General features: G+C 35.9%; 1 protein-coding gene across 1 annotated transcript in view; it reads right to left on the bottom strand.

Moving 5' to 3' along the window:
- LOC150096401 (uncharacterized) overlaps window positions 1-13,541 on the bottom strand; it is a 136,408-nt gene that overhangs the window by 14,683 nt on the left and 108,184 nt on the right. Inside the window, exons 4-9 of the mRNA XM_090409053.1 lie at window positions 11,655-11,744; window positions 6,003-6,138; window positions 3,159-3,232; window positions 1,659-1,846; window positions 1,453-1,559; window positions 837-978 (exon numbers count right to left, since the gene is read on the bottom strand). Of these exons, the coding sequence (XP_090265179.1) occupies window positions 837-978; window positions 1,453-1,559; window positions 1,659-1,846; window positions 3,159-3,232; window positions 6,003-6,138; window positions 11,655-11,744 (737 nt within the window). The remainder of the gene's footprint in view (window positions 1-836; window positions 979-1,452; window positions 1,560-1,658; window positions 1,847-3,158; window positions 3,233-6,002; window positions 6,139-11,654; window positions 11,745-13,541) is intronic.

The following is a 13,541-nucleotide window of genomic DNA, read 5'->3' as shown; positions in this document are numbered from 1 at the left end:
TTTTTAATACCTTAATTATATCTCGTTGTGACGTCGTATGAACACGCGCATAATCTCGTTCTGAACAATTCATTGTTAGCATTCTTCCTTGTATAACTTTCTAACACTAAATCTTGGCTTGTTAGTTTCAAGCTGAAATGTTTGTAAATAAAGTATTATTTAACGTTCTTGTGTTTATGTGTTAAAAATGTTTATTCAACAATTTGATAGCTGTTCGAACTGTTGGTTCTCTTCAGAGGTCAGGCAGAAACTTTCCGATATGAATTGCAATTCTTTGGAAGTGCCAAAGGAATTAAGGCTCTAATGCCGTAGTATTATTTCTGTTAATTCGGCGTGTTCTTTTCAAGAACGGGTGAGCAAATTTCTGCGCGATTTTAATGAATATTATGTACTGGATTTGGGAATCTATACATTAATAGTTTATACCGAATTTCATTATTTTAATGAGTTTGTAGAGAACTATTTTTTTTTTATCTCGGATTATATTAAGGAAAGCTGTTAATAACAAATACATTGCTTTTAAATGGATAAAACTTAAACCTGCCTGTTTCAATTTTTAAATAAACTTCTTTTGACTAGTTTAATATCATTAATGATAACGACACGTTTATCTTTAAAAATGTAAACAAATAAAATAACACAGAAGTCGGGAAAGAGAAAATCTGATGAAGAGATAAAGTTTGATTTCCTAGTTCGATGATTCACATGATGAAGAGCTTATTCGATCCCTGTGTGGAAATTTATTTATTTATTTGTGAATGGCAGAGTGTAAAAAAGTTAGACATACAAAAAAGGGTGTAAAAAAAGGTTACACACACAACTGAAAGGAAACTTACATCAGCGGCCTATGCGTGCACAGGATGAAGTCAGGCTTGCTGTTCTTGTACACCAGCCGCGCGCTGGTCTGCAGCCACTGCCACTTATACTCGTGCGTGATCAACCGGTATGCTATGAGCCCAGAGGCTCCCGTCTTCAACACTGCAAAGAAAAAAAAATGTATATATTCGACGTTGTTATGGTAACACTGATATAAACATCTGCACGATATTACACATCATGTAATATTACTGAGTCAATTCTAAACATCCTTTGATCAATTGAATAGTGCAGTAAACGCTGGGTGGTTCTAAAGTCAACACGTTTTGTGTACCAACATCTCTTTTATGAAAAGGAGAGGATACAGTATTCAAGAAACGAATTCTCCACCACGGGGTTGAAACTTTAATGTGCTGCGATTGAACAGAAACGGGGTTCATACCACACACACAACATATGCAGCCTGCATATGACTAATATAAGTTAATATAACAACTAAGGTATTCTGTTCGTATACAAAGGGAAAAATCAATCGACTACGCTTCGTAACAACAAGAACTGGTTAAAGCAAGTATAATGCATTTGAGATTTCAAGTAAACCAGATGAATAAATAAATAAATAAACCGCATACTCACATTCTTGATGAGCACTGGCCACATAAGCCAGGTCATCAAAATGGACTAGATCGTAGCCACCCTTGTTAACAAGTTCGGAGTCGGAGTAACCCAGCACCTGCTTCGCCCTAAATATAAAAATAATATTAATAATTAAAATAATCCATTAGAATTTTTTATAATTATTCTTTCATTACTACTGAGCGTAGCCAGCTGCTATGACGTACCTTTGGTCCATAGAGACTAGTGACAGGTCCAGCTTGTGCTTGCTTTTGAACATGGAGTCCTTGTGCGGCATTTCCAGAAGGGAAGGAGGTCCAAAAGGCGTGCAGGCTGCAAACAGGGCAAGTGGAGGTTCTTCGGTTTTATGATTTTGTCCGTGAAGGACTTTAATGCGACCACGAATGTCTAACCTCTGAAATGGCAATCACAAAACAAACTTAAAAACAGAATTCAACTGTAAGTTACTGCAGTTAAACGGATCGACTACCACCTATGAATCAGTTACGCTGCAGGTGCTTACACTTCATTGACCGGTGAAAATCATCGAGCAGTATTTCTGCCTTGTCATAGAATTATTCCGCTTATAGTTTCTTGTGATTTTCCACAAGTAGGAAACAGCCTTCTGATTCTTATTCACTGATCAAAGAAGCTGTGCGCATCAAAGAACGTGAAAGGTTTTTTTTTTCCTTTTCCAGACCTACTATAACTTTAATTTAGTAATTTCAGTGATCAATGAAATGTATGCATAGCTAAATGCTATCACTACAAAGTTGCTATTACAAGCAAGTTATCAATTTCGTTAAGTTGTACTTGAATCATTGTATACTAAATTTTTCGGCATATTAGGGTCATGAGGTGATCGATTCGCTTGAGGGAAACAAAGAGCACTTTTGTACAGCACCTTTGGGGCAGCAGTCACCAGATATGCATGGTATTCCACTCAAAGAGCTAAACGACCAATTTATTTATTAATTTATACTTCAAAAACGTATATGAGTTCCACGCGAATAATGGTAATTTTCTGAATTTAACTTTTTTTTTTACTAATAATTTACTTCTGCAACACCACTGATCTACAAAGGACTGATAAATGCCCCAAAATGTATACTGTCACTGCTTTTTCACTGTAGTCTGAGGGAAGAAGAGACTCAGTAAGCCAAATGTCAATAAATTCTTTATCTGCATTACAGAGGTCAGGATTGAAAGTATGAAGGCGGGGGAGGCGAAGTAATTCTTGAAAATTATGTTTCGAGATGTAGCTAGACTGGGAGATTTCTATGCAAGTAGCATCACGTTGTTGTGGATTCAAAGACACTTACTTAAAAAAAATAAAATAAAATCTTGTGCTGTAGCAGTGTTTGTGATTAGCTGCAGCGTTGGAACATAAAACTAGAGAGAAAATATTAGGGAAAACGGCAGCGTTAAAAGCTATTAAGTAGGAAGAGTGTACTCCACAAACGGAATAAAATTTAACTCAATTGATATTAAGTTATTTATAAGACTGCGATCTCTTAAATATACTTTAGAATCTTTTCATCTATTAAAATGATTCCATCGTCACTTGTTATGACTGCAAGGTAAATTTAAATATTCATAGTTGTAATTATATTTGGTATTAGATATATATTGCAATCGATTTTATGCTAATAATAATTCGTGTGTGGGCGAACATTAATATAAATTTATGCTAGCAATCACCGGGAACATCAAATGTAATTACCTACCAAGAAACCCGATGTGTTGTCCAGCAAACACCTGAATCGAACGGTGAAGTTCCTCTCCAGGTACTGGTTGTTTTCTGTTAGAATAATAATAATAAAAAAAAAGACAATTTCAGATGTTATTTCACTTGCGTTTAGTTCAAACTTTTCTCCCAACAAACATTTACAAATAATAAGAAATAAATTATAAACCAAAAAGTTTAAATGATTTAAAATATTAATTTTAAAATTAAAGGTATTTTATTCAAAATATTAATTTGAATTTTTAAAATTAAAATAGCCTAAAAAGTTAACATTTTAAGGTTTTTAAATTTTTACTCTAAAAAAAATTGACAAAAGCGTAATTTCTGAAGGGTGGATGTTTTTCTTCTATTTCGCTCATTGCTAAAGCCGCCATACTGGAATATATAAGCACAGAGCACCCACTGGTCAAATTATGAGAGATATTTCCGTACTAAATGGAATTCAACAACAATATACTCTTGGATTGTATACTCGTAGATTGATTTCTGAATCTCGTGGAACCTCATGTGGGATGCCTGCAATAATCTAGGTATTCTTTATATACATATTTCATTTGAGGTTCTGTCTTCTATGAATATATCCAGTTTTTATATCTATCTATATGTTCACTGGACATTCACAGATGCCGTATATTCACTCCGACGCTCAGTGATGTGCCACACCAGGCCTCGCCATGTAGTCCTGTTGTTTGCTTTTCTGGAGACTTCAACTCTCTGAAGATTAGTTGCTCCACACACAGCATCCATCCATCTCATTGATGATCTACCCCTTCCTCTTTTTCCACGAACTTTACTTTCTATTACCGTTCTGAGAAGTCCCCCCACCCATCCTTTCAATGTGTCCAAAATATTTTAACTTTCTTCTGTCAATATCCTTTAGGAACCTTAAAGTTCTACTGATCTTTTCTAACACCCATTCATTTGTACGCCTTTCGGTATATGATATCCTCAACAGCCAAAGTCTCACATCCATAAGTCGCTGTTGGAAAAACAACCGAATTCAAAATCCTCAACTTTGTTCACATGAAGATAGATGCATCCTTACAGATTTTATATGAAATGCAAACAAGGATGATAAAAGAAATATAATACAACGATGCAATACAAGTGATAATATGAAGAGGAATGATAAAAATAACAGTATTGGTAGGTAAAAAATATAACTGAAGTCAACACAGTAAATATAAAATCATGCGAGAGTTAATTTTTCACATAACTTTGCATATATACACAAGGGAAAAATCTGATCTGATTTTTCCCTTTCAGTCGTTTCCGATCGTAGGTGACTATTATTAGTCACTGATGGGGTAGGCATTGCCCACCCCATCCTGGCTCAGGACCGGCATGTATTCATCCCAGACTGTAATCTGCGTGTGTTCACAGGGCCGGTATGCCTGTTCTGCGGGATAAAAAACCCGTTTCCGGGTGGGAAAAAACCCCTACATCCGTAAGAGACGACTAACTCACCTTTAGTCGAAAGAGACCAGATAAAGGTTTCTCACATCACTGACGGAATCGAACCCAGGTTTTTCCGACCAAAGGGTTTCGTCTATACTGACCGAGCTACGGAGGTTCTACTTTCTAGATAACAAACTTTAATACTATACTTTAAAAAAATAAACAATATTCAGTATCACGAGGTATCTCTCAATTTTATTTCAATGACCGTTTACAAAATAAAGTTAATTTACTTTGAGATTCTAAAGCCTTAGCGGAATAAACCCACGTTGTTTCAGATGATGTTGCCAAGATAGTGGAGCCTCAAAATACTTTAATAAAAGGCAAATATATAGAGAGAGCTCTCTTTCATCATATTTTTCTTTGCGAATTTGAGTTTAAAGTAAAAGGTGGATATCCTCATAAAAAAATCTTAAGGATCTCGAAAAACTACGTCATATTTCCTAATATTATGCTACAATCAGGTTTACCAACTTCAAATGTGAAATCTCAACTTTGGTTATCACTGCCTAACACAAATAATCTTCACTGTCTCAATTATCTTTTCGTTATTTTTGAAATGACTAAATGAAAGAATATTTAAAGCTAGTTCATAGTCGAAGTAAAAGAGCTGCTTCCTTCAATACACGTGCGACAATTCTTTACCCATAGATATTTCCATTTGTGCCGAACAACCCCCATCTGCAAAGGGCTGGTTTGGATTTTAGCAAACTGGCCAAAAGTCAAAAGTTAAGGAACATTTGATGTGTTTTACACTTAAATGATGCTGAATCATGATCCTTGATCGAAGTTCCAGAGCTATTTTCTCACATGGAAGGACCGGTGGATTCTTGCATAACTCATTGAATAATTCTTATTGTGTGAGTAAGATGGAACACGTCCCATAATTATTAAATAGGGCTGATGAGCTGGGATTGCGCGCCGTTTCTTCTCTGTTTTATAAATACATCTTTATAACTACTAATGTATTTAAATGAGCAATTAATGCTGAGCCCATTTGCAATTTACCGCACTTTTAAGAGATTACAGGGGCAAGAAGAAGGTTGGTAATGACATTACAAAGGGAGTTGAGCCACTTGCATAATTAATTTATAATCGCGCATGTTGTAAATTAATGATTTAGTTTTTTCTTAATCTCTTTATTGACAGTGAAAGCATCAGATCAACAATCCTCTGATTATAAACGGATTTTAAAGCTGCATATCCGATTTCATACAAAACTATTGAGATTTTAAATTCTAAAAGTACAACATGTCAATTTAAAAAATAAAAGAAAAATATGAAATTGATTCCAAAAAAAAAAATATTGATTCCAATTCCGAATATTGGAGAGGGAGCTGTCATGGAACTGAATTGAATTCCTCACCTGTTTGAAGGGCATCGGGCATTGCGAGGCCGTTCCGATCTGGAGGTAGATGAGAATTCCACATTAGATGTCGCTGCAGTTCTTCTCTGTCTTCGGAATGGACCAGCTCGTACACGCTCTGATGACAAATGTCCGACTGCAAGGAAGAAACAAAAGAGACACACCAATTAGAACCGTTTCTTGTGTAATAACAGCGAACGAGGACAAAATTATGATTCGGGGACGTTGTGTAATTATCCTAACGACATTCGAAGCTCGGGATACGACAGTGGTGACATCCATTTGTCGAGATAAAAAGTCCATTAATAGGGTATAAGTAGCCTCACAAGTTTCTGTCCGAAGAAAAGGAATACCGAAAAACAGCGCAAAAAACCCTGTTTCTGCCCCCCCCCTTGAATAATGACCTTCAATTTCTATCAGCTGAATTGTCTTCTTGCCTCCACTATATGATCGCGTCTTATTTTTGTTTCTTTCGGTCACTTCTGTTTTATCCAAGTTATGACGTCACAAAAACTCATTTCTTGTGGATACGTGCAGACTCTTATCCATACTACAGGATAAATTGGCATCACTGCATCAATCAATTATTTGTATAGAAAAGAGCACAACTAAGATTTATTGGTTTTTTTTTTTTTTTTAATGCGAGTCCTGTGTACATTCTTCTTCTGTGCATATGTAATATGTACACATAAGAATTATCTAAAACAAATAATATCAGGAACGTGTTGTATGGAGACCGTGAAAAAGATTCGTATAATTAGAACAAAATGCGTTTTGTTGTTTTTAAGACAACAACCGGTCTTAATCACTCCTGTTCTGACTGCAAACTTTGTGGGTTTCCAAGAGGGGCGTATATCTTGTATTTATGAGTTAGTTTTCTCACTAGGACTTGCCATGAGAACCTTTCCTTTCAAATGCAATTAGTCACGGCACGTTTCTCTAACACCTCCTTTTTTTTTTCTTTATTATTTTTTCTCTCGCCACGTTTCTTTAGCTGCGTGTGCTTTACTTTGTTTCTCATCCGTCGTTTGTGGCGTTTCTGTTTTCCGCCGACCGAAAAAATGTTGACAGCCCAAAATTTTAATTACTGCAGGAGATTGGAAGTAGGCTTAATACAGATTCCATTAGGGGCTAATCATTAAACTGGAGAGTATTATTGATAGCCTCATTACCGGGACAAGACCGGGCCTCTCGCCAGTCTACCGCCTAATTATAACTCGTGCCGTCCTAATTAATGAACTGGCGGATCAAAGGTGCGAGGGACAGATGATGCCGGGTGTACCGGAGTACGGAGGTGAGAGAACCGCTTTCATTTTATCCCGCTGTTACCGAAGCCCCGCCTACCGGAGGCCGAAGGGTCGCGGTAAGGTCGGGACGCGGGCGGAGTGTTGGAGGCAATTTGCAAATAGACTGTCGGAACCATTATGGAGTGGGGACGGTAATTGCAGCTCGCAAAAACAGAAGAATGAAAACCCGAAATTGCTTTGTTTGTGTGTTTGGAAAACAAGAAAGAAGAGTCTGCGACAAACAGTTCTTCGTTTTGTAAGCAGTACGTGTGGATGTGAAGAGGCATCCAAACTGCACACGAATACAATTTTTTTCGAAGATGTCATCGAATTGCGAACAAATAAGGCTTGACAAATGTAATCAGAGTGTAAAGTTACAGCTTGATGTCTTTTTTTTTTCTTTTTTTCCCCGAAGTTATAAGATGCCACAGTTAACGAGCTGTTAATATGCTTCAAAACTCTATAAAGATATGCTCTGTGTGTCTGTGTGTGTGTGTGTGTGCGCGCGCGCGCAGAATTATGCGGTTAAATCCCAAAACCTTAATTCTCTGGGTTTTATTACACTAGTTAAATCCCAAAATTCTTCATGGGAAACAGTTTTCACATTAGACGACAGGGTTCAAAGAAAGACTCCTATTATTTCTAAATAAAATCTATTCAACTGGTAACCCCCCACCCCCAATAGAATGGAAAAAAGCAATCGTGATCCCTATCTTTAAAAGAGGTAGCAGAGATTATTCTAAAAACTATAGAGGTATCGGTATACTAAATTTCTGTTATAAAATATATAGCCGAATTTTAAATAACAAAGTAATAAAATATTCTGAAAACTTTATGTTAAAAGTACAGAATGGATTTAGAAAAGGACGATCATGTATAGACCCGGTCTTCTGCCTAAAATTAGTAATAGAGAAAAGAAGGGAATACAATTTAGAAACACATATTGCATTTGTTGACTTTGAAAAAGCATTTGACAAAGTAAAAAGAAATATATTATTTAACATATTAAAAGAAAGACAAATACCAAATAATATCCTGAAAGCTATCACAAGTATATATGAAAATAATCAAACACAAATAAGATTAAATCATGAGCTATCATACAGGAGAGAGATAAACCAAGGAGTCAGACAGGGATGTCCCCTCTCAGCAACCCTTTTTAATATCTACTTAAATGAAATAATAATAAAATGGAATAAAATTTTACATCAAGGAATTAAACTTTCACCTACAGTTAACTTAAACACTCTCTTTTTTGCCGACGACCAAATAATAATTACAAATTCTGAAGATAACTTACAGAAAGCTATTTTAGATCTAAATGAAATAGCCAAAGATTATGGTATGATAATATCAACAGGAAAATCAAAAACTATGGCCTTTAAAGGACAAGATCCAGTAAGAACTAAAACAGTAATAGATAACAAGATTTTAGAACAGGCGAATTCATTTAACTACCTAGGATGTATGATTACATACGAAAATGAAAAAGATATAAACGTAAAAATGAAAAAATATTTAAAAATAACAGGTGTAATTAAAAACCAAACCTAGTTCAAAAACAAACCGGACTAAAAGTATACAATACATTAGCCTTACCGGCCTTAATGTATGGAAGCGAAATCTGGACAATAAAACAAAAAGACAAACGAAGATTAATAACAGCAGAAATGAAGTTTATGAGAAAAACTGCAAAGTATACTCTGTTCGATCACAAAAGAAACGAAGAAATTATGAAAGAATTAAACCAGGAATCGGTAATAGAAAAAATTAAAAAATATAAACATAAATGGATGGAACACGTTGAAAGAATGAAAACAGAAAGATTACCCAAACAAGCCTTAAAGTACAAACGTTAGGGAAAGGAAAACCAGGACGTCCTCTTAAACGATTCAACGATGACTTCTAAGGCCGGAACAGGCCACGCTAGGCCTAAATCCTTGATACGCATGATGATGACATTAAACAACCTTTCGATCTTCTATGTGCGGAGGTATACGGTTGAGAACCAAAATCCTGATTTTGGGCGGGGGGGGGGGGATTGTTAGACTAGTTGAGTCCCACATTTCTGGAGAAAATGCTGCTTCATTTTCTATGTTAGGTTCGATAATATAGATTGAAAATTTTTGATCAGCTTTGCGTTGTAGTTGTACACCCAGTAGATCAAAGGGATAACAGTCTTTTATTTCTTGAGGACTCCGTGTCGGCTGGGGGAAAAAATTAAGTTTCCCATTTCGTTATCTTTATTTTGATAACGTTTGGATAAACCAAGTTGTTGAATCTTCCTGCACCAGCTATACCCTAAATGAAATGGACACCCTTTGCAGAAATAAAAGGCCGGAGTGTATTTACAAGCTGATTGGATGGCAATCTCGAAATCTGCGTACACGATTTCAGGCGATAATTGGAGTTTAATTAACAAATGGCACACAGTCCCAGAACATGCGTTTGTGTACGTCTCAATTTTCTTGTCAGTTAAAAAAGAATACTAAAAGTATCTGAACTCTCGTTTTTCACGCGGTGAACGGTAAAAACGTGCGTGAACAGCTTAGGGCAACTGAGGAACACACTGTCGACGAAAATAGTGCTAGAACTACAAAGAAACTGTAGATTACATAAACAGAGTTACTTTCACGTTGAACTCAATTCGCATATTTTTTGAGACTCAACATTTTATTTAGATTTTTTTCCGAGGAGATATAACGTGCGCGTGTAGTAAAATGGGTTGTTCTTCTTCCAGACTTAAAACTGAAATTTACTAGAAAACCTATTTACCAAAAAAAAAAAAAAAGGTTCCAAATTAGAGAACTGCATGGACGCTTGTCATTGCGGGCATGTCTCCTATAAGGTCCGCGCTAGGGCAACTCGTAAATACCGGCGAGTGTATTCCCGTAAGCTCTCTGGTCAAATTTCATACGAAACTTTTATAGTTTCTGTATTCGGTTTTGAAATAATGCTGGATTTAATATCCACTTGATTTTTGTAATTTTTGCATCGCCGAAGTGAAGCCTTTGGGCTCTTTATTTTAGTAAATAACTACTTTCTATCTCAGCTCCATTTATAAGTAGTCCTATTCAATTTGGAGTTATTTTAAGATTGCGAATAGCTTAAAGATGCCTTCAGAATGTTTTCATACTTCATTTGGGATGAGAATCCCAAATTACGTTTCCTGATTCATAAATTTCTAGAATAGACGTCAAGTGTTGTTAGTCGAAGCAAATAAAAGGATGAAGCCAATGTCATGTCTGCAAATTGCGCGTTCTTTTGTTTGTTTTGGGGTAAAAAATAAAAATAAAAAATAAAAAAAAACGCGTTTTGAGAGGAAAACCTTCCTATCTCTGTTATGAGACCAACTAACTTACCTTCAACTGAAAAAAACTTTAAAATCTTTTTTTGAGCTGAAGTGAGTTAGCTGGTCTGGTGCGGAGGTTTCCATACACCTCAAAACGTGTTCAAGTATTGTCCTAGATGACATTCGAACTGGCAGTAAAGCATCTCGTTTGTTAAAAATTGCTTTTCTACAAGAAATAATGAGCATGACTGATATATTTTATTCCTTTTCTGGTCTGAAAGAGTACTGAGGTCCGTTTCGGACAATAAACCTAGGAAGTCCAGAGAAAATCAAAACGTAACGTATTTATGTGTCTGTAGACTATCAGGAGATTGTGTTTTGCTTCGTCCTTGAACATTTCTAGCTAAAACAGCATGATGATTGCTCTCTCTCTCTCTTTCTCTCCTCCAAAATCTGGCACCCGTCACTTTTCAGTCTTTCCAAAACTCAAACTACTCACATCATCCCGATTTCAAAGTCGTAGCCAGTGTTTGCAACCTCAAAGCACATAAATTCTGCAAATTTCAACGATGATGAGAACGATGGGCTTGCTGCATCAAATCGAAAAAGAACTACTTAAAAGGTTTTCCGTTTTTAGTTAGGATTACTGATGTATTCATGTCTGTGAATGGAGTGTATTCTTCTGACAATTTTGCCTGTTTATAGAGTGGAAAGCAATAAACTTTGCAACCCCCATAGGAGACCTGCAAACAGATTTGTATATGAAAAGACTTTATAAAAGTTCCTATTGTACTTTTCGGGATTTGAATCTATCTTTCCAACCACGAGTCACTGTTAATAATACCGATTGCGACTCTAGAAGACAACGAAGGGAGAATCTCGGAACTGCAAGGAAATGCCGTTATTTCAAAGAGAGAGAGAGAGAGAGAGAGAGAGATCAATCCGCCTATTCCTTGAACACAGCTGGTGTGGATCGATCTGGTATCAGAAAAAATTACGACAATGATCTTATAATAATAGTAATAAAACTTATTTAAGTAAACCATTCTGAGTATAATTGATGAGGAAGCTTACCTGATGGAATCCGAGGTAGGTTTCCACTGTGTGGGATGCATAAAACACTTCTCCCTCGCACGTGAGGATCAGCAGGAACCCATTCAATGCCTGAGAAAGAAAGATAAAGTAAACCAAGTTGAAACTAACAAAATTACACACTTTCATTATTCACAAAAACGTATGATTTTTGATTTTATTTTGAAAATGTGTTTAAATCAAAATATCACCGATTAAAAAGGTCATGCAGTGGCTGCATGTTAAATAAAGTGATGTTTGCTAATGGGATTTTGATAAATATAAAGCAGAATTCGATGCAAACAACAGTTTGTAATAAAAAGCTAAAAAAAAGCAGGCGTTGAATTTAAGTCATCTGTGAATGTGTTCTGAAACTCTGAACAAAAATCAAAATTTGTGTCGATTAACTTAAATTGCAAATAACCATTTATATTTAAATCAAGAATAATTTACGATGACTGCCGATAGATGGCAGTGCTAATCCAAAGACTAACAACAACTAATATCACAGATGTAGTCGGCAAAATCGTTTTGGAACTTAGCCAAAGAAAAAATAACCTGATACATATTTCTGGAACTATCTGCTTCCAATAACAGCTGAATATTGAGATGAACACAGGTGTGCAATGAATTAAAATTGCAGCATTTTTCTTCTGTGACAATTATTATTATTAATATTAAGAGAGACCTCCAGGGAGTCAGAGACTCATCGAGGGAGGCCACATACTACACACACCGGCTATCATACTTATTCTTGGAATTCATTCACACTGCTTGCACTCACAATTACACGATCGTTTCGTATAATTGGTTTTTTCATGTTGCCATCGAGAAATGAATCAAAATATTAAGATAAGAATTAACTTGCATTTTACATCGCACATTAACCATATAATATGTGGTGAACGAGCACGGACAAAGCCCCCTCCCTCCCTCCTCATCTTCCATATAAAGAAAGCAGATAAAAAGATGAAGTAACTAGCTTTATTCTTCCGTCCGAAATATCTTCCTTCATACTATCTTTCTCTTGTCATTCTTTTTATGAACTGTTTCATCAAAGTGTTATCTTGAGCCTGATTTCTTTTTTCTTTTTTCTTTTTTTTGGTCACTCATGACCTCCAAAAGTCCTTCAAAACGAGGTTTCCTCCCTCTTGTTTTCCTCAAGACTTATCACATCGGAGAGATTGTCTCAAAAAAAAAAAAAAAAATCTCGGTGACTCTCTCTCGTTGTCTGCTTCCAACGTCTTTCAACTCCCATGACCAAATTAGAAAACAGAAAGTTGCACACCCCCGATAGTAAGAACGAATTACACACTCTTAGTAAATTGCACCCATAGAAGGTTTTGGGCGTTCCCATGACAGCTAACAGCGCATGTCAACAATAAATCACGCGCAGACAGCCTGACTTCACTAATAGTGGGCCAATAAAGTGCTAGCTACTTCTTCGCGATAGCCTGACGACACGAGGATTTCGAGTTTGTTAAGGAGTACAAGTACGTTGCTATGACAACAGTTTCAGTGGCAAAACTATATCAGGAACTAAGCACAGGTTGTCTGGCATTAGCTGAAAACCTAAAAATATATACTGGAATAAAACGGCTTTGAGAGCAAGATAATCAGAAGGCAAAAGGCAATGAGATATTTTCCACAAGTACACGTACTTCTTAAATATAACCCCGTCTTATTTATGATATAATCTTAATGCACATGAATCTTGTCATACTACCATTCCAAAGATTTCAACTTTTTTTTTTTTTTTTTTTTACAGAGTTAATACCAGCTAGAGTATTTTGTTGCGTTTCTTTTTTTCTTTTTTAACTTTCTTTCTTTCTTTGTCCTTTATTGTGACCTTTAAGATTATCTTAAGATTACTTAGTAAGCTGTTCTTTT

This window comes from Typopeltis vanoorti, chromosome 19 (genome assembly GCF_054136105.1).
Source record: "Typopeltis vanoorti isolate ZY-2024b chromosome 19, IOZ_Tvanoo_1.0, whole genome shotgun sequence".
In the NCBI taxonomy this organism is placed as follows: domain Eukaryota; kingdom Metazoa; phylum Arthropoda; class Arachnida; order Uropygi; family Thelyphonidae; genus Typopeltis; species Typopeltis vanoorti.
Note: the sequence above shows the minus strand (reverse complement) of the source record. Positions and strands in the feature narration are given on the sequence as shown.